Source organism: Callionymus lyra, chromosome 11 (genome assembly GCF_982586985.1).
Source record: "Callionymus lyra chromosome 11, fCalLyr1.hap1.1, whole genome shotgun sequence".
NCBI lineage: Eukaryota > Metazoa > Chordata > Actinopteri > Syngnathiformes > Callionymidae > Callionymus > Callionymus lyra.
In genome coordinates this window covers 13,290,651-13,316,679 of record NC_141828.1, presented here as the reverse complement: position 1 = coordinate 13,316,679, position 26,029 = coordinate 13,290,651, and the positions used below count along the sequence as shown (strand labels likewise).

The 26,029-nt window shown below is 38.4% G+C and overlaps 2 protein-coding genes across 3 annotated transcripts in view; one reads left to right on the top strand and one right to left on the bottom strand.

The window, feature by feature from the left end:
• Positions 1-15,193, bottom strand: part of egln1a (egl-9 family hypoxia-inducible factor 1a) — a 32,140-nt gene extending 16,947 nt beyond the window's left edge. Inside the window, exon 1 of one of the 2 annotated variants that reach the window (XM_087802826.1) lies at positions 14,207-15,193. In XM_087802826.1, the coding sequence (XP_087658952.1) occupies positions 14,207-14,890 (684 nt within the window). In that variant the 5' untranslated portion in view covers positions 14,891-15,193. The remainder of the gene's footprint in view (positions 1-14,206) is intronic. The other variant, XM_087802825.1, reaches the window with a different exon arrangement.
• A 2,581-nt stretch (positions 15,194-17,774) lies between these two features.
• tsnax (translin-associated factor X) lies at positions 17,775-25,785 on the top strand. Its single transcript, XM_087802560.1, has 6 exons — positions 17,775-18,037; positions 18,656-18,739; positions 18,807-18,921; positions 18,996-19,126; positions 23,952-24,073; positions 25,290-25,785. The coding sequence occupies exons 1-6, from the start codon at positions 18,022-18,024 to the stop codon at positions 25,665-25,667; spliced, it is 846 nt and encodes a 281-aa protein (XP_087658686.1). The 5' UTR covers positions 17,775-18,021; the 3' UTR covers positions 25,668-25,785.
• Positions 25,786-26,029: the final 244 nt, after the last annotated feature.

Sequence of the window (26,029 nt, the reverse complement as noted above, 5' to 3'; positions counted from 1 at the left end):
TGGTGCAGGAAGTACCGCCGCAGAAATACACTCATGCATTTGTTGATTTTCGAAAAAAAAAAGCGAATGGAGAACCTCTGGACAGAAATGTTGACACTGATTGACAAAAGCTTTCCTGCCCGGAAGATGGAACACGCGTGTACGTGTCAGGAGCTCGGAGAGAATTTTGGGAGTGGGGGGGTAGGGGGAGGGTCTGCTGCTGCCGTAGTCGACTGAACTGCTGTAAACTTTGACTTCTGGCCCGACTCCAGAGGGAGCAGTGTTTTAATGGTTGTGCTACGTGCAGATCGTGAGGAAGGTTGGCTGATCCTCCGCTATGTCACTTCCCCCCTCCCTTTCTCTGCTTAACTCGCACGGCGAGGCGGAAGATGGTGAACAGCCGCCGCCTGCAAAGTGTCTGCGAGGGTTCAAATGGACGTGGGCAGGAGGGGTTAACATAACAACAATGACTTGGCAGGATTCGGCAGATGCCGGAAACGCAGCATAGATCTGTCGTGAGAGGTAAAACCCGAGGTTCAAATGACTGATTTATTTGACCATTACAACCATTACTTTTGCTTCTCATTTCCTTGAACTAGGTTACAGGGAGGTGCATCTTTTTTTAGCTGCTTGGGCAGGACTTAGTGACATCCCTGACCACCACAACATCAACTGCAAGATCACAATGAGAATGAAAACAGGCCAGAAGGTTTAATTAAGTACAATATGCATTCCCTTGAAGTCCACATGGTATCAGTGATGTGTATTGTCAAGTATTTGGTAACACAATAATATCACAATACAGAGGCAACAACACAATATATTACAATACTGTACGATACATTATATTTTTTAGTATTGCCCAAGTACTTGACGTTACAGAATCTGCAGACCGCACCGTTTTTGAGTGGTAACTGAATCGACTGTATCCTCTCATCCCCAGTTATCCCTGGATTTCATGGTTCCTTTAAACGCAACAACTAAAAGAACTGGAAGTTTAATTCCAAATATATATATATATATATAAACAATTTCTCGAAGGAGACCTTCAATGATATTGGGGTATTTAAGTTTATGGATATGTCAATACAACCCTTGCTATTATGCACTTGAAATGCAGAAAAAGGTGTCACAAGTTGTATAGTCACATGTTTTATGGTCAACTACAGGCAACTAAAGAGGAAGAGTGATGGTTTTAACAAAGAAAATTGCCTCATCAGTTCAAAATCTGTCTTTTAAATTTCTCTCAGTCAGACTTGGACATCCAAATAATCCACTTATCAGATTGTTGTAGCATTGCTACAACTAATAGCTTGATCTCCACCTGCAAAGCTACTGTGTCCCAGATTAAATACATGTGTTAAGAAACTCAAAAGGGAGGTCAAGTATGGTACTCTGGTGTTTGTAGTTAAAAAAAACAAACAAATCCAACATGTCAAAAATTGTGACAATGTCACTATGTTGAAGTCACTCTGTTTAAGTTGGTTCCCAAAATGCATTGGTTTGCAGAAATATATTAACACTGACAACAATCTGAATATGTTCCCAGAGGATAGATTTATAAAAACGCTAATGAGAGCCACAATGCTATCAACTAACCACCTTTACAAAAGGTTTGCAATACAATTGAGTCACTCCACAAAACAAAGTAATAACAAGATGCCAGAGGGTTTTTTGTTAACACCTCAGTAGAGCAGCTCCTTATGTTCAGATCAGCGCGTCACTGTCGGCTGTGACCTTTATCACTTCCTCTTCCGCATTCTCCGGTCGTCCTCATTAGGAGCTTGACCTTGTTCGCCATTTGTTTACATTCCACAGCCTAGGCTTCTCAGGCCAACTGGCATTCGTGGGCAGGGCCGACGAAACAGAAGCATCCGACTGGTTTGTAGGAGTGTTTTTTTGACCGGACGGCTCATGCTCATCCAGGCCCACTGACGCGAGGAGTTGGACCGAAGCGCCGATCTGCCACCAGGAAGTTATTAATCAGCAATGTTTGCAGAAAAAGGTTCGATATCTCTTATCCAATTAACACGGACCTTTCTATCGGTCCACGTTGTGCACCGATCTAAGATTGCAGGGTGGATTCGCGTGCACACGAGAGCGCTGCACAAGTCGCGAGGAATTGTTTATTTTGGTTTTTCCAATCTCATTATCCAGAAACTTCAAATAAACAAAGATCACGAGGGATGACAAGCCCAAGCGGAGCTTCCTTGTCATGTTGACACTTGAAAATCATTAATAAACCTTACGAAAAGCGATATCGTTTATTTTTTATTTTTTAACAAACTGTTTTGACTTTTGTGTCAAACTCAAACAACCAATGATGTTACATTAGATGAAAAGTTACTAATTTTGGAAAGTGTGGCAGATTAGTAAATAAAGTATAAAATACGACCACTTTTTTTCTAAATAAAACGCATAAAGCTGGAGCCCTGTGCATAGATAAAAAAGTTTATCTATCCATCTATATTTCTCTGTGCCAGGACGGCTCCATCCAGTGTTTTTCTTGAACAGATTTTCACCAGTTTATAGTGTTTTTCCTTTAAAAACAAGCCTACAATTTGACTAAAACAAGCATATTGACGAGTCCAGGCACAGGCTAATGTTACATTGGCACAAATTGGGTAATTTTGCATTACAAAAACGTATTTCTATGATTTTAAATATATTCTACACAATCGAAAGAAGAAATGCTTTACAGTATGAATTGCATCAGTACAACTCACTGACCCGTACTTGACCGGTGGTTAGGGACCGTTGCTATAGATAACAAGAGACACAATCACATTATTAAAATTAGATTTCCAATCAAATAATTAGAAAGTAGGAACAACAATTTATTTTTCAGCAAAACAATGCCACCAACTAGTCTCGCATGTCGACGTGAGCCGACATCCAGCCGACTCTTAGCTGACGCTTTGTACAAGCGGTGAGAGTCGACTACCGGGATCTTCATTACGTGTGCACTGCTCTACATATTAATATTCAAGCAGCGTCCTCCGTGATCATACACACTCCATTTACCCGGCCGATCCTCAATTTGCCTAAGCCTCGGCACAGTTTAGTGCTACTTTGGTGGAGATTTGATTAAACATTGCATTTCCAATCATTTATGCTAGGATTCTAATGGAACATACAATTTCATACATTTGTTTTGGCTTTTACCAAAATAAAGCAACAACACAAAATCATTGCGAAAGGGTAAAATGCATCTTAACATAAGCAGTACTTTTGTACGATTGCGATGTGTATCGTTGAATACACCAGGCATGTCCTCTGTCAGACCCAGGGGCCACTTGCCATATTCCATTATCCTCAACAACCATGAAAATACACTCCTGGTATTTATTTCCGACACTGACATCTACCTTGTTTAAAAATGTTTGAAATCCCAGCAGTATTGGGACGGAGTATGATTAAAAATTAAATTAAATTACAGATTTACAGGTGAGTATTACTCAGTAAATCAGATGCTGTGATAGGTTAGGTAGAACTTTATTGATCCCTCAGGACGTCTGATGATGGACCCGATAATAAAAATGGGAGTTTGGAAAAGGAACTGAATCCACATTACAGATGATTGATGATGAAAATAGCTCGGCTTTAAGTAAAAAAAATAAAATTAACGGCACCTTAAGAAAACAGTGAGGTCACTCCAAGCCTGTGGGGTAGAAAAGTGAATCGGTGCATTTTACTCCTGTAGACCAATATTGGCAAAACAATCTGAACAAATATTTATCACAAAGTGTTATTACAATAATGACTTTTAAAGTGAACAATACATTTTTTTTGTTTATATTATATGTATACATTTTATTCGGGCTAGTCACTTTTGCATATAATTTATATGGGAAGCAGCGAGACCAGGATACCATTTATCTATAATTAGCATCTTATCAATTGTGTGTCGTGTTGGTTGTGCATCTAATCCAACACACAATTTCCGCTCTTCCTGGTTCCACTACTCAACACCATTTATCATCCAACACAGGAAACCTAATGGGTTTGGATTTAAGTTGATGAAGGGAGTGGAAAAAGAAACTTTCTTCTGAGCAAACTTTTTATTAAACCTTGGCTTACACTCCGTTTCCATTCTGGTATGAGAGCCAAGCGAGCTGATTTCTGTAATTGGATCAGTCACTGATACTTTTTCATTGGCAAACTAACAGTACCGCGCTCTGAGGAAAAGAAAACGGCATCGCCAGAGAATTTAGGCGATAGTTTTGGTGAACAAATGTTTTCACTTTGAAACAACAGGTGAGGGGGAAAAAAGGCCAATAATGTTCAAGAAAGAAGGAACAAGCTTCTATGCTAAAACTTCCAATTGGCTTTAAAGCTTGGAGACCACTAGCACATGACTTCCTCTCGTCTGCTTAAGATTTAGGTCAACGGCCAACTTCCTCATTCTAGTGGTAGACCGTCACTGTATGATGTTGGTTGGGCATCCAGCTAGCCTACATGTGATGTTTCAATAGGTAATTTGATGCTGCTAATGTTTTATAATGCCAACAGTAACAGTGCACAATGTATCCGTCATTAAAAACTATAGTAGATTTTAAAAAATTGGCTTTGCTGCATAAGAAAACTGTCGAGTTTAACATTCCTATTAGTGCACAGTACAAAGAAACTTTCCATAAATTTTGGTTCCATTTCGCAATGCACAACTTTGGTCTTCAACATTTTTAGCTCTGAATTTTAATGTTTAAAATTCATCGATTCATTTTCCGTGCTGCTTATTCCTTTATGGATTGTGGGGCGGCTGGAGCCTATCCCAGCTTTTTCGGGCGAAAAGGCGGGGCACACCCAGGGCACACAAAGACACACAATCCTTAACACACACACACACACAAACACTCATACCTACAATAAAACTATTATACATTTCACAAATGCTGCACCACACAACCAAGTTGACATTAAATGCACCATCATGCTAATTTTTTCCATTTTTTGGCGAGCACCTACCTTAAACTAGACAGTACCTGAAACTGTCAAACCCAATAACACAGGACAGCAGAATCTTTCAGCACATCAAGTAACGGGCCAAACTAAATGTTCATTTACCAAAGTGTCTTAAACAGGATTTTCATTCTCACACCATATTTATCTTAATCGTTACCGTGTTTGCCCTCCTTCACCAAACATCTCATATCCCTTTCCTTTAAAAGGGCAACTAATGTGTTGATTTATGAGTCTTCGAAATTGATCTTAAACCTTTATTGTACTGTGTATAAGCCTCACCCACTAAAAAAGCTCAGTTTTTCTGGAGATATAATCTTGCCTACCATAACTACACCCACTCTGCTCTTGCTGGTCAAGCACTGAGGTCATCAATCCTGGAAGTCTCCACCTCCAAGTGACTCATTGTATAAACAAAGTGGGGCAGGATTCCAATCTCTACTAGTACAGATTGGAATCCTGCTACTGAACTTGGATCTTAATTTTGATATGTAAATCAGACACATTTCCATACGACCATTATGAGTTAGTGACTCGATATGCTCAACCGTTTCTTCCAGTAAGTGACTCGGCATAAAAGAGCCAATTTCCCCCTCCCAAGCCAGTTCCAAAGTTGATGTCAAAGCAACAGCATAAAGTAGTTTCATCAAGTGATGGCGGCGGATGAGCAGCAGCAGAATTCTACAGATTGCTTGAAGAACGATCAGCATCCTTGGGCAGAGAAAGAAGGAAAGCTACTGCATCACACAAGAAAGATATGACAAAGCTCTACAAGCATTACAACTAGACAAGTGGGAGAAGTGCAAAGATGGGAGAAAATTTAAGTTCCGAGTAACCCAGCACTTCAAGCTCCAAGAAAATTCTCTACTGCAAGAAGACTTCATGTCCCCAAGGACGATATATTTGACACAATAAAATGGCGAGTGGATATTGTGTTTAATTACATTTCACTCCGTACAGGTATAGAAGTGAAAAGCATTGGTGTAGCCGTTTTCAATATTTCACTCCTACACTACTTGAGAATAACTATAGAATTTCAGACTCCAAGTCTGTATGTGTAGATTCCGAATATAATCTTGGTCGATAAGAATATTGTCGTTTACTTTACATTAACACCATACCATGGAAATAGATTTGAGTTTATCCTAGGACAGATTGCGATTGACGGTATTTAAGTTGCGAAATGTCCTATGACAAATTTTGATTCCAATCTATGGCACAATCCACAATGGTCCAAATGAATAAGGTCTATGACCTGGACCTGTCCCCATGGTTACAATGTGTATTGACAGAAGTGTTATCAGATGTATAAAATATGAAGTAATAAACCAAGAATAGTAATGGTGAATGTAGGCTTACCTATGCTGAATTGCTCCTATTAGAATTGAAGATTGTCCTGGTAGAATTCCCATTTGTCCTAGGACAGATTGGAATTCCAATATTCAGATCCCAATACAGAAGTAGGATTCCAATCTCTACTAGGAGAGATTGGAATTTACTTGTAGAATCTAGAATCCTTCTAGGACAGATTGGAATTCCAATATTCAGATCCCAATACAGAAGTAGGATTCCAATCTCTCCTAGTAGAGATTGGAATTTACTTGTAGAATCTAGAATCCTCCTAGGACAGATTGGAATTCTAATATTCAGATCCCAATACAGGAGTAGGATTCCAATCTCTCATAGTAGAGATTGGAATTTACTAGTAAAATCTAGAATCCTCCTAGGACAGATTGGAATTCCAATATTCAGATCCCAGTAGGATCCTACTGTACTAGTACAGCTTAGAATGTAGGATTCCAGATCCTACTGGATTCCAATCTGCACTGTGGCATATATATATATATATATATATATATATATATATATATATATATATATGCGCCGACGAAAAGCTGCTGCTGCTAACAACAACGCTAACCGCTGCAGTGTTGCTGCTTGCAGATGTTTGGAGGAGAAATCCCTATATGAGGAGATCGAAGAAACAAGAAATACTAAACAAAATGAAGCAGTTACCTTTGCTGTTCTTTAAAGACGAGAGAAACTTTCAGACGCCTTAAAGTCAACAACAACTTTTCTTGTTAGTGTTAATGTTGACTTAATCATTGGAATCTGCCTCAATCCTTTAAATAGAGTTTGTGTTTGATAACTGGTTGAATTAAGGCCGACAGCGCAGAGTTCCATGTGTGTGACGTCCACTCGCTAAATTTGTATTTCACAAACTTCAGGACGATCGATGATGACACAAAAATACATTTAACAAGTTTAATTAAGTCATATTCATTTAATTTTTAATTTTTTTACAAAAACATAAGTAAAATTACTTTGAATCAAAGTAAAATGTTATTTCAAAAGTTAAATATATACTTAACCTCAGATTTTAAAGCTGATGTTTGGACTCATTTTGGCTTTAAAACAGAGTTTAGAGTTAAAAAAGGAAACAGACAGATACTGGATATTTCATGTTGCTCCACTAATTGTTAATTCACTTTATTTTTTATGCTGCCGTTATTACTGTTCATAGATGACAGTATAATGTAATGCGAGTGTAAAATTATACATATTTTCTATTCAGAATATGTTTCACATGCTACCAAAATGTTATTCCCTCATGTGAGCCCAGAACAAATCTTTGATTATGTAATTATGATTTGCATTTTTTCTTTATAGCATAACGATTTATATCATAAGATAGCATGTTAAGTCACATATACAGTAGATAGAACATATTCAGAGGGAAATTCAGGTTCTCAGAAAAATTGCCGCTTATCAATAAATTAACATTAAATTCATGAATTGCATCCCTAATCTAAACACATCAAACTGGAAGCTTATTATTTTTATTAAAGAGCAGACACATGCTAATGCTAGTATAAGTTTGATCCCATTAATGATCCCAAAATGATTGAAGACTAGTCGATTGTGAATTTAACCATCCGAGGTTACCCAGAAGAGAGTGATGATCTGCACAGATAAACAAAGATGCCACACAAATGGCTTAAATGGAAAGTTTCACAAGCAAAGTGGTCTGGAATGACTTGGTTGAAGCGGCTACTTTGGCGAGCTGGAAAGTAACACTTACATCCCGACCGTCGGACGAGAGTCGGCATCGTTCAAGTTGGCAACAACAACTGATTTTATGTTTTTAATTGATTTCCATCCATCCACGGGAATGAATAACATCGCCCCGCCGCAAACGCTCCCACTAGACTTACTCGTGTTCATGGTACAACATAACTCAGACAACTAATGATATAGTTTTTCGACAGCTCCGTGAACGCTAATGGACTCTCCTGACCCCGGACAGCAAATGCTGCTATACTAACAGCCACCGGAGAGAAGCCACGCCGTCACATGCCCACACTGTTATAATGGCCATAACATGCCCGGGCTGCCGAGAAACAAACATGTCCGGCTTTAGACTTTGTTATCAAGCAGCAATAGAAACCACCACATGCAATAAAGCTCTCTCTCAGAAATAAAACTCTTTCTAAATGTGAATTCTGCTTACATTGTTCCGTTCCTCTTTGAGCCATTGATACTGGACGGCCTTGATTTGTGCAAGTCATGCTAACGTTTCCTGATCACAGTCCACGTCGGTGTTTGCCCACGCAAGTAGGGCAGTAGGTAAAGAAGTCAAGCATCCGCACACGCCTCCGCTTTCCACAAACCGTTTACAAAAAAAGAAACATTTCATGGTTTCCAAGAATGCTAGAGAGACGGCGACGACCAACCTCGGTACAGACTAAAACGTTAAATTTGTTCACTGTAGAATCTTTAAAAGTTTCCATTTCTACCAAACAACAAACTATGCTAATTTGCAATACATGCAAATGAATAATGTTAATAAGCTTTTTGAACGAAAAGTATTATGAGGAGAAGAAAACTTTAATATGGTCACTAGGATCCAAATATGAACTAGGCTTTTAATGCAACAAGTAACACACACACTCAATCAAATCAGTAAAAAAAAAAGTTGGTAAAACAAAAACTGGGACCACCGTGTCAAAGTACTTCTAAATGCATTCCTGTTTTTGCACTGGTGACACTTGCAGAGACGGGATCACCTGACAAACTACTGTCCATCATGGATGATGACAGTCATCCTCTGAACACTGTCATCAGTGAGCAGAGAAGCAGATGGAGTGCACTCCTCCCATGATGCAACTCTAATAGACTCAGGGACTCATTCCTTCCTCGTGCTATTAGACTGTTTAATTCCGAGTTTGGGGGCAGGAGTGGAGTGAAAAGGTGTTATTCCATGTTAATCTTTGTTTCCTTTGTCTTTGGAATTTTTCTTTAATCCATGTTCTTTATCTTTATATTTAATTGTGTGATCTTGCACTTATTTTATTGATCTTTGTTCTTGTTTTATGAATCATCGTCTGTGTTGCTCTATGCTGGAAAACAATTTCCTGAAGAGCTCTTCAGAGGGATCAATAAAGTTTATCTATCTACAGGGTTCGAATTTAACCACGGCAACCACGTAACCGCCCTCCACACTTGCCGTAATGCCCGTTTTTATGGCAACAACTTGCCGTGACTGCCTTTGGCTTTTAATTTGTTCATAAATACTGGTAGCGTAACGGTTTCTTCGAATTAACCTAGTAAAATCGTCCCGACTTGACTGTTATTTATAATTTTGAATTGTTCAATATACAACATTTTGGAAGCTTGTGTCAAAGGTTAACTGACGACGGAAACAGCCGAGCACTTTGTGATACACTCGTTACATCAGCGTCTCGAAGGGACATAAGGTGTCCCATGAATTTTGGTCAGGCGGTGAACTTTAAAAATGCCGAGCAAGGAAAGGGTGAAAAAGGGAACGATGAGGAATTGTTGGAAAAACTGTGGGAAAAACTGTAGCAAAATACACAACTTTATTAGGCAAGTTTATTTCATTGTTTAAATGCAGTGCTACAAGTATTTAGTGGTTTGTTTGCCTTCGAAACTCACCAGTTCCTAAACCTGTCAATGTTGTTTATGTGTGTGTTTATTTTGATTCGTGGGGGTCAGCGACCAAGTGTGTAATATGCGTGGATTTGTATACTTTCTGTAAACATTGAATACAAGCCGCTAATGAAAATGATAATATTAATGGAACGATACATGGCATATATTAGTTCATAATTTCCTCTAGAATATATATATACGGATAGATATATTGAGGGAAAGGGGCCTTTTATTTAAGTTTGTGAATATTGGTTATAATAAATATTGGTTATTAATGAATAATCACTAGCAGTAGAAGCACAATATGTTAATGCATAGCTGATATTTTAAAATGACATGTCAAACCCCAGTGTATTATTTAAAAATGTTTTTGCATTATTTGTGTTAAGGGTTGGGTGGTTCCTGATCGTAAACCATCCATAGTTGTGAGTTGTTGTCTATTTACATGTATAGAGAATAGAGGGTAATTTATTTTATAATATTTAGGTAATATTTAATTCACAATTCATTCTTCAGAAGCAGAATCAAGATTCATAAATAAAACCCATTCTACAAAAAGTATAGCCAGTGAATCGATGGCAAATAGAAAAGAAAATTGGAACATCATAGTAAAGTGTGCGAAAAATTCTACTTAACCAATTAACTTTGAAAATTATTCAGGTAAAAAGCAAACAAGCAGCGGGTACTCGCTGTTCAAACTCACTTCTCGAATCAACTACTTTTAAAAAGGTAGGGAAACAGATACGTTTAAAAATACTACACCGTCCACATTTAGGCTTTCATAACACCGATTAAGAATTTGCTGGAAGAAAAATATCGAGACGCTACTCAACAGTCGAATGTGATAAAGTTTTTAACAGGAAAAAGTGAGTGTTTTGTCTCTTTCGGGTTGTATTTATCAGACAAAACCTGGCACGGGTTGGAACTTCATCTGTAACATTTTCCTATCAAGCGTCTCCAAAGTTGAAACATTAGAACGCTATCTCGAGCTGCGAGCTGGCGCTGGCACGCATGAAGCCGGATTTATCACCGGAGCAAAGTGGTCTGCTCTTTTTCCACAGGGTCAACTATGATTCAGCTGTTCCACCTCATACGCTCATGTCCTGGCATTTATTAACATTGATCAAATAGACTGCCGCCATCAGCTGCAGGGAAACGACCGCAACCTCACGGTGCACCGGTGACAGTAATTCTGCGGCACCGATGATATGAACCTGTGAAAATGCTTTCAATGGAGAGATGATTTTTTTTTTTTACTATAAACGGGTTCACAGCCTCACTTATCAACTGCACTTCATCTCACTAAGAACCTCCGTGACCTTCCTCTTATCCAGAGACTTGACAGATTCATCCTAATGGTCGGACCCATCCCACTTCCTGAGCCCGTCCGATCCCAAATCAATCATGCGATCAACTCCTGATTCGATGAGTTTCCTGTCCCGTTTGATTCACGTGCTTCACTTTTGAACGTTATAATCCACAGTAACTTCCCGTCTTCCTGCATCAGTAACTGCTTCACAAAAACCAACGTATTATATAAAAAGACTTGAACTCAAATCTTAAGAGTAAATTATTAAGTGGACCCCGACTGAAGCCGCTGCTGCAATCTTCTGGTGATGTATTATTAAATGTACGCCTTGGTCCTGCTTTCAAGTGACATTGAAAAGCTGGTATCAATCGTCGCGCCGACAAAGAGCAGCATGTCGGCCCAGAATCATAGATCTTTAAAAGACATGTGAGAACATTGAACACTTTCTCTTTCACGGAGATGCCACAAACTTGTCAAATAAATCAACCTAATGAAGAAAGTGTATTATTTATAGTATAATATATGTAATATTTGCTCAATCATAAAGCCAGTTGTAGCAAACATTAATGGTTTCACAAAGAAAGCTGTTGTTGTTGTAGGCGCAAAAAACAATTACAAAGAAACATTTTTTGAATAAAATAAATGAGTGCTAAATGGGAACATACACGGCAAGAATAGGATTCGAGTCAAGCAGCATCCTTGTGATTGGATAAGAGATTACACAATCTGTGGTATAAGATGTCGTTAAACAAATTGATGAATAGTAATACAAAACGTTAATATTTAAACTATAATGCATTGTTTAATAGCATATGTGCAGATAAAAATGCGATCAATAACCAGTGTTTTGTTTTTCATTTAATAATTAACTTTGCCTTGATTCACAAATTAGATCAGTTGATACTAGAGATGCAAACAATGGTCGATAAGAGATAACTCGATGCAATTAATTGCAATTAATTGCGTTTTGAATCAGTAATTCCTGGCGAATCTAACACGCACACAGGAACACAAGCGAAGCAGAGATCTGACGACAACAAGGCAAACGAGAAACGTTACACTGGACAGGATGAAGAGGGCAAGGCGTAGTAGTGTAGTTTGGAGTCACTATAAGTTGGTTTATGATGACAAAGACGCCAAAATCACAACATGTGGAAGTATTTTAAAGTAAGAAGATCAGTAGATCCATCAAGTGCAGAGGGAGAGTAATATCGTTCCAAAGCTTAGGAGCAACAGCCTAGAAGGGTTACAATCAAATCTGCAGCTAGAATTCTGACCTGGTCTAGTAGAAGAACTTACATTTCTTGGAATTTCCTTAAAACTCCTCACTAGCTGCCAGTTTCTTTCATGATCAACTTTAAAATTCTGGTCATTACTTTCAGATCTATTCATGGTCAGGCTCCTCCTTACATCATTGATCTGATCCAGCCTTACACCCCAGTTCGGGCTCTGAGGTCTGTGGATCAGAATCTATTGACGGTTCCTCGCACACACTACCGGTCCAACAACTCCAAAACTTTCTGAATATAAATAATTTATTTTCATGTTAAAGTAGTAAATATAGTATACTTATGGTCAGGAATGCATTTTTTATGCTGCCGCTTTTAATGTTTCCAATGTCGCAGATGAGTGTAATATTTAGATATATTTTCTATTAAGAATATGTTTAATTTGCTACCAAAATGTAATTCCCTGCCCTCAAGTGAGCCCAGAATAAAAATTTGATTATGGAATTATGATTTGCATTTTTTTTTCTTTAAAGCATAAGGATTTATATCACAAGATAGCATTTTATGATACATATACAGTAGATAAAACTTGTTCAGAGGGAAATTCAGGTTCTCAGAAAAGTTTCCGCTTATCAATTAATCGATGACCGATTGATAAAACAACTTTTGTTTTATGAATTACTAGATAATTTGCATCCCTAGTTTATACTATACTCCTCAACCCAAGGTACTTTTTAAAAATGTTTTCCCGTCATATTTAAACATAACTTATGTCAATTCTTGCTATATACAGTGTGTATAAGTGTGTGGCTCTTTCATGCCAATTTTATAGCATTCATTGACCTCATTATACAGTTTTTGATGTGAACAGAAAAGCACTGAGACTCTGCATACCTCCACCAAGGAGCAAAAATCGTATAAAGGAACAGCATACAAGAATATTAACCGAAAAATAAACCTTATGATTCAAGCATTAGTTCACTATAAAAAAAAATAGCTTCCAGGATCAAGGGGTAAAAGAAGTATTATATATATAAGTCCTAAGGGATCAATAAAGTTTATCTATCCATCCATCCATCTATCAAGTTTGTACGTCATCTTGAATATGGAGTTTTATATTGCAGTAATTCAAAAATAAATTACATATAAATGACTACAGAGAACATATTAGAACAACAATTTTTCTCCCCTTATTTATATAAAAAATAAAGATATTTTTTGTTGTCGACATATTTAGGTACTAGTGCAGACCTGGGCTAAAGTGCGGCCCGGGGGCCCCATTCAGCCTTTTGACTGTATTTATGCGGCCCTCGTAATGATATGATCATGTATAAATAGTTCTAATGCATTAACAAATGTATTATTTGTTTACTATTCATTTACATTTCAACATAAAACTCATTTACCTTTGTGTGTGTAATTCTTCGAGTATATATTAATCCCTTAAAACTTTTTTTATAAGTTAGTTGCAGACTTAAAACTCATATCAGGAATACAATTGCAGCTTATTTAGCTTTATAAAAGTCACATCCTAGTGACGAATGTCACTTTTTTTTTTTCGTCTTCCTCTTTGGCTTGACGGCCCCTAACAACTTTCACATAATTGAATGTGGCCCTTGAACAATTATAGACTCTGGTCTAGTGTGATCAGAGTAGAATCGATTAATAATCCTTGACCACAGAAGATGTCACCAGGAGATGCTTTTACACCTCAAATCGGTCCTGAAACTTCTTCAACTTTTCACAAACTCACGGTCACCTCTCGAGAATAACTTACTTTCGTTCTGCCGTTGATCTTGTAGTTGCCCAGGTTGCCGTTACAGTGTCTGATCAGGTCGTCCATGCGGTTCATCAGAAAGCGGATGTTCTCACAGCCGGGCTCCTTCCCCTCCACCCACGTGATCTTGTCCCCCCTGATGTCCCGGGTGGAGTCGCTCTTCTGACTCACCACCTGGCCGTCCGTGAACTGGCCGCTGTTGTGCAGCGCGCGGACGTTCTCCAGGATGCCCAGCCCCATGTCCAGCCCCAGAAAGTTGTCCACCACGCAGTGGCCGCTCTTGTCCATGCTGGGCACGATCAGCTCCAGGGCCAGCTTGTGGGGCGGCGCGGGACCACCACCCGCCTGTTGTCCGTTAGGTGTGGCGGAACTGTCGGACTCCGACGACTTGTCCTCGTCGTCGTCGTCGCTGGTCGTCGTCTTCGAGCGGTCTGGACTCTTCTTCTGCGTGAGTTTGTCCGGCGTCTTCTCCCGGTGCGTCTTCTTCTCCGGCTTCTTCTGGTCCTTCTGGACCCGGTGGTCCGCCTCCTTACAGATGAGCCTGTGCTTCTTCCAGTGCTGCCTCTGGTGCTCCTTGCTGCAGTAAGAGGAGTTCCGACAGCGAGCGCACTTCAGGAGGTTCTCCATTTTCCCGCAAAGTTCGCAGTACTGTCGCTCCAGGTCGCTGTCCTGCTGCTTCTCCATGTTTTTTTTTGGCGGTTGCTGCGCCTTTAAGGGGATCAACCGCCCGCTGCTAACCGACAAGTTGTCGAGCAGCGAACCGCCGCCTGTGCCACGCTACACGGCCGAGCCGAACGGGAAAGTAGCTTCGAAAGCGGACAATTTCATCACCGTTACTCCCTCTTCACATTGTCTAGCAGAGAAATAAGTTGTTGCGGTTGTGTTTCCCCGGGCGGGTTTTCCGGGTCGTTCAGGCAGCATTGGTGCCCCGGGAGTGATGCATGGCGACGGCTCGGTGTGAGTGTGTGCTGCTCTCGCTCTGACTGTGGAGCGCCGTCCCGCTCTGACGTCAACGCGGAAGTCCTGCCCGCCTTTACGTGCGCGTTCAAGGGTGTCGGGAAAAAAGGAGCTTTCCGTGAACACGTGGAAGCGTTGATGCGTGTCGACGTTAGATTTAATTAATTATTTTGAATCTGTACAAGTAAAGATACACAAATGATGGAGGATGACACTCAAATATAGATTGTTCAATATTTATTTTTTATATTTTTCCCCCAGGCAGATTAACCAAAATATAATAATATATAATATAATATAAAAGTTAAATGTTCCAATTCCTTTTTATTTCCCCAGGGCTCCACCTCCAGAGCTGCTGCTGATCCAGGATCTTCACCACGTCATCAGATCCCGAGTTCTCTCCAGCACCTCCATGGACTCTCCTACTCTCTCACTATAAGGCGCTATATAAATAGAGATTATTATTATTATTATTATATCCTCCCTCACTCGTCTCCTTATCCATCTGTCTACCCCCCGCCATCCTTCCTCCCAGCCGGTCAAAGCAGGAGGCCGTCAACAATGAGTCAGGTTCTGCTCGAGGTTTCTGCCTTCTAAAAGGAATGTTTTTCCTCACCATAGTTCACTGTACAGTGTTTCGCTTATCACTCATTGTTGAATTGCTGGGATCTCTTTTTTCCTTAATCAACTATATTCTTACTTCAACTGTAAAGTGTCTTGAGATAACTTTGTTATGATAAGACACTTTAAATAAAATTGAATTGAATTGAATTCAAGTTTTTTGTTTATATTCTGTTTATTAGTTGTTGTTATGATTATTTCTTTTTGTTGATTATTTCTTTCTTTTTGTAGGTTATTTATTATTATTTATTATTTAATGTCTTAACCAATGTCTGTTTAAGTCTTTAATTGTTTTAAGTATTTAATGTATGTTGTTAAGTCCTTTCAACCGTATTCATGTTTTTCATGTGTTGCATCGTGGGTCATAGAGGACCACAATTTCATTTATGCTGTATGTCTTAATACATGCATATTTGACAATAAAAGGAACTTGATCTTGAACTTTATTTCTTTGTTTATATTATGTTTATTAGTTGTTATGATTATTTCTTTTTGTTGATTATTTCTTTCTTTTTGTAGGTTATTTATTATTATTTATTATTTAATGTCTTAACCAATGTCTGTTTAAGTCTTTAATTGTTTTAAGTATTTAATGTATGTTGTTAAGTCCTTTCAACCGTATTCATGTTCTTCATGTGTTGCATCGTGGGTCAGAGAGGACCACAATTTCATTTATGCTGTATGTCTTAATATCAAATCAAAGTTGAGTGAGTCACCGTGTGACAGACACGAGGAAAAAACATCCTCTTAGGAGGCAGAAACCTCGAGCAGAACCTGACTCGGCGTTGACGGCTTCCTGCTGCGAGTGAGGGAGGATACAGGAAGAAGTTCAGAGACTTTATACTCAAGTATAAAGCTCGTACTTTCAACAAAATGGCTTACATCTTAATCTTTTTTTAGTGTAGTCTTATTGTGGGACGTTATGGGACGTTTTGGACATGGTACAATTGTCTTTGGCAAAATGGCTTAAAAATGTAGGATTTATGATTAAAATTACACTGAAACATGATTTATGTATCGACACTGAAGACCGGTTTAGTTATTGGTTTTCCAAATTTTCCATCCGAATGCAGCAAAAGGTGGACAATTATTGTTTTTGCGTGGGAGGAAACCAGTGTAGTATGAAACCTCGTTTGTCTGGCTCCAAACAGTACTTCGTTTTTAAACTTCAAACGATTAACAACGGGCTGTCAGTTTTAAAAAAATGGTATTTTGAATTCACGAGCAGTACCTGAACGCATCATCAGCCAACGTCATCTTCAGCGTTCGTCCTCATTCCTGACTCGCGTTCGTGAAATTCTTTGTGGCACAACAATGTATATTTAAATCAAGTACAAATAAAAACTTCAAAATTTGTAATTCAACACAACTTTGATCACTGTATGGTGACTTGTAGGGATAATCATAACAATAATGTGATTTTATATATTCTAATTGTTTAATTCAATTTAATTCGTTTTTATATATACATTAATAAGAAATGTGTTGATAAATAAATTAAATAATTGAGTATGGAAACACTGCGAATCCATTTGTGTATTAGATTCATTACCTTTTAAAAGGCCAAATATGTTAGTGGATTCAAGTTTTTAAACTGATCCATTCAAAGTCATGTCACTCTCTCGGTAAAACCTGAATTATACCATATAATGGTAACACAAGTTTGAAGTTGTGAGTACTAAAGTCTCAGATAGTTAATTACAGTTTGAGGCAACTCTACTGCATTAGATTCCTCCAAAAATACAGAGGGTTAATTGAGTGAATTATGATTTATTGTTTTTTGTTGTTGTAAATAATATATATTTTTTTAAAAAAAAATGATACTGTTACTATTAACACATTAAAAATACAATATATATAACAATCAAATAAAACCATAATAATAATAATAAATAACCGAGCTATATTTACAAGACTACATTTCCCAGAATGCCCCACGCGGTTATTTTGTCCACGTGAATGCCTGCATGAATATTATAAAATAACGTGTATAACTCCCTAATTGACCCTTGCTTAACTTCACTGTTGAATAATTCTATTTCTTCCAAAAATAATCTTGCTTTGAGTCAAAACTAGACGGTTCAATTTTTACGGGACAGTTTTTTTCTTCAGGTAGTTGTTTTCGATGCTATCCACTCCTGCAGGCAACGTGCAGTTCGCATCTTTACTTGAGAAATAGAAATCTTGACTTCGTTCGACATTTTATCAAAAATAAAAAGACGAGATAACGGCAAGATATGAGTAAACGTGAAGGTAGGTTCATGGTTTTGTGCTTAAAATGATACAGTAGAGGAGCTGCCGTGCGACTGTTTTGTTGTTAGCATCTCTTAGCTTCATGCTGCTGACAGCAGTTGCATTTACCTTGTTATTATTGTATATACCATAGTTCTTATTGGTCTCTTACTGTCATGTCGAATTTGCTTCGGTCATTACACCTGGTTGGTGTTTGTCTTTGGGAAGTTCTGTCAACGTAATCCCTCATTTGTCACGTATTCATCATATACGAATCAGCATAACGCTTTTTAACTTGTTTATTGTTGCAAGATTTAAAAAACAAATGTATAAACCATGGTGTTATGCTAACCTGCTTCATGATTTTAAAGCTACTTTTGTTTGCATTGTGCAGTGGTCAGTACCTAGTAGTTGTAAGGGGGGAAAGGCTTTATAATCAAAATAATTATGGCAGTTTCTTCCAAGTTTGCTCAGCATGTTCAACTTGTCAATATCTTATTTGCTGTTTAGAAATGTTTTAATGTAGCAAACTTTATTCATAAAACCATAGTATTAATTAACAACGTCTGGACACCCGGCTAAATTATTCACGTTTAAGTATCCTGTGGTTAGATTCTGACTTTCTGTGTGTCTTGTTAGCCGAGGGATGTCCACGGAAAAATGCTGATGCTTCAAGTGGTCAGGATTCGAATGCCAGCTCGTCCATCAGCGCGTCCTTCAAAGGTATAGATCAGCAGATATATCCTCCAAGTTTGTGTGGTCAGATAATCTAATATACTTCCTTTTTAAGTTTTCCAGCAGGAGCTCGAAACCAAACACGACAAACATGAGCGTCTCGTCAAGATCAGCCGTGACATCACCATAGAAAGCAAGAGGACCATCTTTCTCCTCCATAGAGTGACCAGGTGATGAATGACACTAATACTGAAGCAATATCAAAGTTCTACTTCTAATGAGTTTCGTTTTTGGTAACTGGTAGCGTCCCTAACGTGGAAGACATCCTGAAGGAGGCAGATCTGAAGCTGGATGGAGTCAGACAGAAGATTGGTCAGATAGCAGAGGAGCTAACAGGAGAAGACCTCCATCAGTTTCATAGAGCTTTCACTCCAGGTGAGCCGTGCACAGGTCATGCACATGACACCCACAAATAGCTGCCTGTGAAATTAGCACCTTCTGTTCAGACCATTCTGTTCAGGATTATAGTTACAAGATCCTTTGAAATGATTGCTTCAGGTTAAACGAGAAGTTGTTTTGACCAGTTATATTGTGTTTAGCTTGGTGAGCAAACATTGTTAGACATGACTGATTAAAGATGTTAGATTATGGTAAAGATGGACTTTCTGGATAAAGTGAGATACGTGTTGATCAGTGAGAGTTTTGGAGTAGAACTGCTGTACTTTTGTAAAGAGAAAGGACAGAAAGCCTCTCTAAGGTGTTCTGGGAAACTGGGAGGAGGCCCCGGGGCAGATCTAGAACACACTAAAGATACCTTCCAGTTGACTTGGAGATCTCTTACCTGAGCTGCTGCCACTGTCACCCAACGTTGGCTAAGTAAAGTCAAAGATAATAAATTACAACTAAAAAGTTGATGCAAAGAGCTGCAGTTGACGTTACATCTTTAGTGCCATCACAGATTTAGTGAACAACAATTTCATTGTGACTTTAAGTAAGTAAGTATGTAATAGTTATTTGCAAAGCGCCTTTCTAGACCTGGGTCACACAGTTAAAATACATACAAATTAAAAAACTCTTAAAGGTCAAGACAACATAGGACAAACACAAGAGTTCCAGAAAATTAAGAAAAAACCTGAACAAATAAAGGTGTCTTAAGATGTTTCTTGAAGGAGTCAGTAGATCATCAAACACAGAGAGAGAGGAAGATGGTTCCAAAGCTTAGGAGCAACAGTCTGGAAGGATTTCTCTCCTCTGGTCCTGAACCGTGTTCAGGAACCATCAGTAGATTCTGATCCACAGACCTCAGAGGTGGGGTGTAAGTCTGGATCAGATCAGTGATATAAGAAGGAGCCTGACAATGAATAGCTCAGAATGTAAGAACCAGATGTGAGTTCTTCTACTAGAGCATGTCAGAATTCTCGCTGCATTTTTTATAGTAACAGCAGGCGAGTGTTAAATGCATGTTTTTAACAATTGAAGTCATAACAATGATTTATTAATCAGATCTAATTTAGTTTCCATGAATGTTATCTCAACAGTCAAGGACATAAACCCATATTTCAGAATACAGCTCTACCTCCTGAACATTGTTTGGCAATTGTTTAATCTGCCATGGAGGTCATCATCTGTCTTTAGGTAAAAAAACTAAGTATTTCAGTAAAAATGTTCAGGTCTTTTTAGCGATGTTCCGTTTCATAATCCGGATCAAGCATTTGGTTGAATCTTTACAGAAGCGTGAGCTTCCTATTCTTGCTCAGTCATACTGTGTGTGTCATGCAAGGGAGTTCCTGCAGTCCCATTGATCTGATTGTTATCAACAACATTTCAATAGATAAAAAAGTTATATATATCTCGAGTAAATGACCTGCTTGGCAGAGGTATGCACTCTCTGGGTTTATTTGAGTTAATTAAAAGCACTAAACGTGCACGAGTACAAGACTTCCGCACTTAAACCTCGGTGTGAACCTCGGATCACTTTCTCATTCTGGCTCCGGGTTGATGGCAAGTTTAATTTCACTAAAAGGGTCGAGAGAGTGATAAGGCAGAGGTCGGCGGGACTTAAAGATCAGATAAATGAAGATAAAAGCAGGATGACGCTGCCAAAATAAAAGCATTATTTAAAAAAATTGAAAAAATACTAGAAGCGTTTAGATTTTAATTCCCTTTGACACTTGTGCTATACTAAGTTAAAATACAGTCTAATGTGTTTACTCTTGATCATCTAATGTTTAATTATCGATGCAGGCCACGTAACGACGACACACCCTCTGATAACAATGTTTTCCCACTTGCATCAATATCGTTGTTTTTTTTTGTTTTTGTTGCCAACATGTCTGGAGAAAAGCATTTCAGGGCGTTTGGGCTCGCTGTTATCTAGCAGCCAGGAAAGTCCATTTCAGATTACTGTCACTCTGGAACCGCCGCTGCTTTCTCTGCGACGTGACCAACGGCAGTTCCCACCAATTAGACCAGTCCCTTCGTTTTTTCTGTTCATTTTTTATCGTCTTCATTCGATTACGCCGCGGCACACGGGTCCTCCAGCTAATCTCCACTGGACACCAAGTCTCCGGGCATGTTTAATGGCTCCGCTCCTTTTCCTCCCACTGAGTCCTATTAAAGGTTTGAAGGCTAAATGTGGACCTAATGACTTGATAAGGTGACGCTTTGACCTCGCAGCAGCAACACGTTTGTCAAGAGTCCAACAGTTTATGGTCAATTATTGAACCAAATGATTCAGATGAAGTTGATCTGAAATTGTTTTCATCAAAACAAGACATAACAATGTCACAAAAATGTAGTGACGTTGGTTTCTCTAGGGACTCTGATTTCCTCTCATAATGTGCAATTGTATTTTAGAAATATTCTGCGGTTTGTGGTTTTATTTAATGTGTTCAAAGTCTTTCATGTGTTTTAGGGGTACGGTGGCCAGGAAGTTCAAAACAAAATAACAAACTTTGTATAACTCTGGGAATTGTTTTAGATATTGTGAAATAGATTTACAAACTTTGACACATATCTGTTTGAAAAAAACACTTTTTAGACATTTTTTCATTTGTGTTTTTTATTTGTTTTAACAATTTGGCTGGAAAGCATAAACTAATTCTACAAACTATGAACCAATTTAAAAAGTTAATAAAGATTCTTCAGTTTGTAAATGTTTTTTTAATTACTACAAAATGTAATGTTTAAGTAGCAAGGTGGCCAGGAAGTATACAGAAGTACAAACTGTGAATAAAATAACCCTTGAAACAATTAAAAAAATATATACAAACACATTTAAAACTTAAAAAAATCTGCATACATTTTTTTTTGTTTTTTTTTGTGAACAAATCTCATTGATAATGCAACAGTTGAATTACAACACAGTCTTATAAAGTTTTACATGGGTTAAAAACATTATTTCTGAACAATTATACAAACTATGAACCAAACCCAGAAGAAAAAATATTTCATTTGTGAATTTGCACGTTTCTTTTAGTAGTAAAATGTCTTCGAAATACAATAGAATGAACAAACTATGAAAACATTTAAGGGACGAAAAGTTTCTGTAGTTTTTGAGTTTTTAAGAGTAAATTTCTCAATTAGTGTCAGTAGTACAACTTGGATGTACATAACATTACAAAAATCTGAAAAAGAATCTTCAAAAAGTTAGTGAACTTGTTTTGCGCTGCCAAACTGCCATTGTGTTTTCCACCTCTTGCCCCATGTAGCTGGGAAAGGTTAGGGTTCCTATACTAAAATTAATAAACACATTAATTTTAAACATACAAAGAAGTTGTTCTCCATTTTATTTTGCCCATGAGGCTCAAAAGTACTGGAAATCATGACTAGCCTAACAAATTATTGATAAACAGCCTCGTTTATTGACGGTTCATTTGAAGACCATCTCTGCACTCGTGAGGTGATTTTAAACCTTTTGAATTTTTCATGCTCATGAGTAAAATGTCATGAGCTGCTCTTGCCAGCGAATGTCAGCGAGATAAACCTTCCAAGCCTGCCCTGAAAGTCAGAGTGACCTTTTGTGGTCACATCCTGTTGGATTGTCTTTTAAATGCCGCCGCTGTTCAACCATGTGTTTGCAAAGTATCCTGACGTTTAGATTAACATGGAATATCATCTTTTCACTCTTATCCTCTAAAACTGAACTAAACTAAACTAAACAGTCTAATAGCACGAGGAATGAATGAGTCCCTGAGACTATTAGTGTTGCATCATGGGAAGGAGCATTCATGCACTCAGTCTGCTTCTCTGAATGAAAATTTCAATTTGAAGCCACTTCAAAATGGTCCATTCTTATATATTTTCAAATACATTTCTGTTGATGTAAATGTATACATTTTATTATTTTTGTTTAAATAATTATTAATATTATATATTTGTTTGCTTTTTTTTTCCTGCTTCAGATTAATAATAAAGAATAAAATTATCGATGATTAATGATTTCAGAAATGGATATAAACGCACAAATAATGGTCGCACACATGTTTAAATGATTATGCTTTAGACCTTTGCTAAAGTGATCCTGCTGAGAATAAAGGTCCATTTTTAAATTATAACCTCACAATTTGTTTTCTTTTTATAATAGAAACGCTTTTACTTTTCTCTGCTTTCTTTATCCGACAAATAATAAGTCTCACTTCATGACTATTTAATTATTATAATTAGGTTTGGCTTGGTCTGAATTTTGATAAAACCTGTCTTTACTTTTGATTATTTATAAACAACATTGCATTAAAGCGTTAAACCATTTTATAAACTGATGGATCACAAAGTAAATATTAAATTACCGGCTGCAGATTTTCCATGAAAGACAGTCTGCAGAAAAAAAAATGAAACTTCCTTGCTGGCAGGTACAGAACAAACCTGTCGCATGGACCAGTAAAAGTGGTCGGGGTCCAGTGGAGATGTTGTGCAGTGGTCAGCAGCAGAGAGGGAGAGATAGCGGGCGTCCCTTTTGAAGTTCAATTGCCGTTCCCAAAGTAAACCTCAGACACAAAGTCTTCCGTCCTGTGATTATTTGATTGTTGTTTACTCAGGGCGGGAAAACAAACGAGGGGTCATCTCGGCCCGCGGCAGAAAACACAACACCGCTGCCTGAATCAAAAGATCTGGACAGGAAACGTGTTTTATTTTCGATCTCTATCTTGCCGGTGTGATCTAGTTTGTGGAAGATAACAAGTTGATGGCCTGACTCTACAGCGTCATTAGCGCTTTCTGATCCACGGCACAGTGTGTTTTACTCCTGATTTGTCTCGCTCAGGGATCCAGGAGTACGTGGAGGCCGTCTCCTTCCAGCACTACATACGACACCGGACGCTCATCAGCCTCGAGGAGATCAACGCTCGCCTCGTCTACTTGAAGTCGGAGCAGCCTGAAGCCAAGGTACACTTGTTACTACCCCTGCCAAGGAGATTAGGCTCTCGTTAGAAGAATCACTTGAGAAGCTCTGATCGTATTCAAGTGAACGTTTCATGATGTGATGATGATGATGGGATGGATGATGGGATTCAAGTGGTGTTCAAAGGTTTATTCTAAATTTTAACTTCTCAAGAATTTAAAAGCCATAAAAGAGGACCATTTTGTGATAAGAACTAGCGAAGAAAAACAATCTAATCGTTCAATTTAATCAACTTTCAGATGATTTTCTTGTCCTCCTGAGATAGAGGAATACTTAAGACATCACCTGTAGTCTATTGATTTTGCCGTTAGCCAACACAGGTCTTGGTATGTTTTTTTGTTTCAATTTTATTCTGTGTTTTAAAATGAGTACCTTGGCAGAGGTATGGTCTTTCACAGTGCTTTTCACAAATGCATATTTGTGATGTAAATGGGAGATTAATTAATAAATTAGGGAGTGTGAATAAAATATTTAAGATGGTTAACTGTTGCTGTTTCAAACTCAAAGTCCCGCAGTATTTGTTGTTTACTGCTGCCATTTGTAATATCTCATTTTAATTGCAATTATTTATTATATAAAATTTATTATTTTTCTTCTGGAAGCACAAACAACATGTGACTTAATTTTCTATTCTTTTTTCTACCAAATTCCCATTTATCTTCTGCAGTTACCATGTTTTTAAAAGTTACTAAATCGATATATAAACTGTTGGATGTCGGCAACTAAACACCGTCATCTTCTTTTAACCCACACACATAGTCGAGGCCCGGGGGCCAAATCTTGCCCGCCAAGTCATTTTGTAGTGGCCCACCGTACGGTTAGCTCAAATCAAAATTGATGAATGTTCATGTTAATATCTAGACCTATAAAGATTCTAGTGTTTAAGATAGTTATGGATGTCAACAGTTATATAGAGGTAGAGGTAGAACTTTATTCTATTTTATTATTATTTATTATTTTATTTCATAGAGCCTTCAAGTAAGAGTCAAAGTTTTTGTCTGAGACAGTTTGAGAAAAGTGTAATGTTGTAAGATGTTGTCGACTTGCGTGATTGAGTAAGTAGCTGATCTAACACAAGCTAATTAAGTTTGCAAATTTAATTGCCAACCAACAATTTAAAAACTTTTGTGGACCACAAAGAATGACCCGGTGAGTCAAATGTGTCTCCCTGGAATAAAAAGATTTTCCTTCTTGCGCCAGGACATGGACGAGTCCCTCGCTCAGGGAGCCCAAGTGCTCACCTTCCACGTGACGCCGGCCGACTACCTGCTGGGCGTGGCCGACCTGACGGGGGAGCTGATGCGCATGTGCATCAGCAGCGTGGGCAACGGCGACATCGACACCCCTTTCCAGCTGAGCCAGTTCCTGCGGCAGATCCACGACGGCTTCTCCCTCATCGGCAACACGGGACCCTACGAGGTCTCCAAGAAGCTGCACACGCTCCGGCAGAGTCTGGGGAAGGTGGAGGACGCCTGCTACGCTCTGAAGGTCCGCGGCTCGGAGATCCCCAAACACATGCTCGCCGACGTGTTCTCCAGCCGGAGCGCGCTCATCGACCAGGAGGAAGGCGTGGTCTAGAGTCGCTGCGGTTCAATTTGGTGTAGTTGTTGTTCTGATGTTTGCACTCGCTGAAATGTTTATGTTTGGAAAATACAACTGTTGAGTTTTTATTACAATAAAATAATTTGGCACAGTTGACTGTCGTCGTTTGACTTCTGTGGTGCAAAAGTTCTCAGCTTTAGATCAGAAATCCATGTCTGCATTTATAGATAAAATAAGGAATTTTATGTCGACTTTTGAACCTCATTTTTTCCCCATTTTGTATTCAATTAATTGCCAGCGTTGTAAAGACAACACAGGATTTGTTTGTGGTGCCAACATTCCCCATAGCTACACAACTTTTGTGTTGAAAATGTAAGTTAAATTATGTTTTAGTCATG

Bases quoted from the DNA above. Each gene is read 5' to 3' on its own strand.
- tsnax (XM_087802560.1), top strand. The intron at 18,922-18,995 runs GTGATGAATGAC...GGTAACTGGTAG, and splicing joins CTCCTCCATAGAGTGACCAG to CGTCCCTAACGTGGAAGACA. The intron at 19,127-23,951 runs GTGAGCCGTGCA...TGTCTCGCTCAG, and splicing joins TCATAGAGCTTTCACTCCAG to GGATCCAGGAGTACGTGGAG.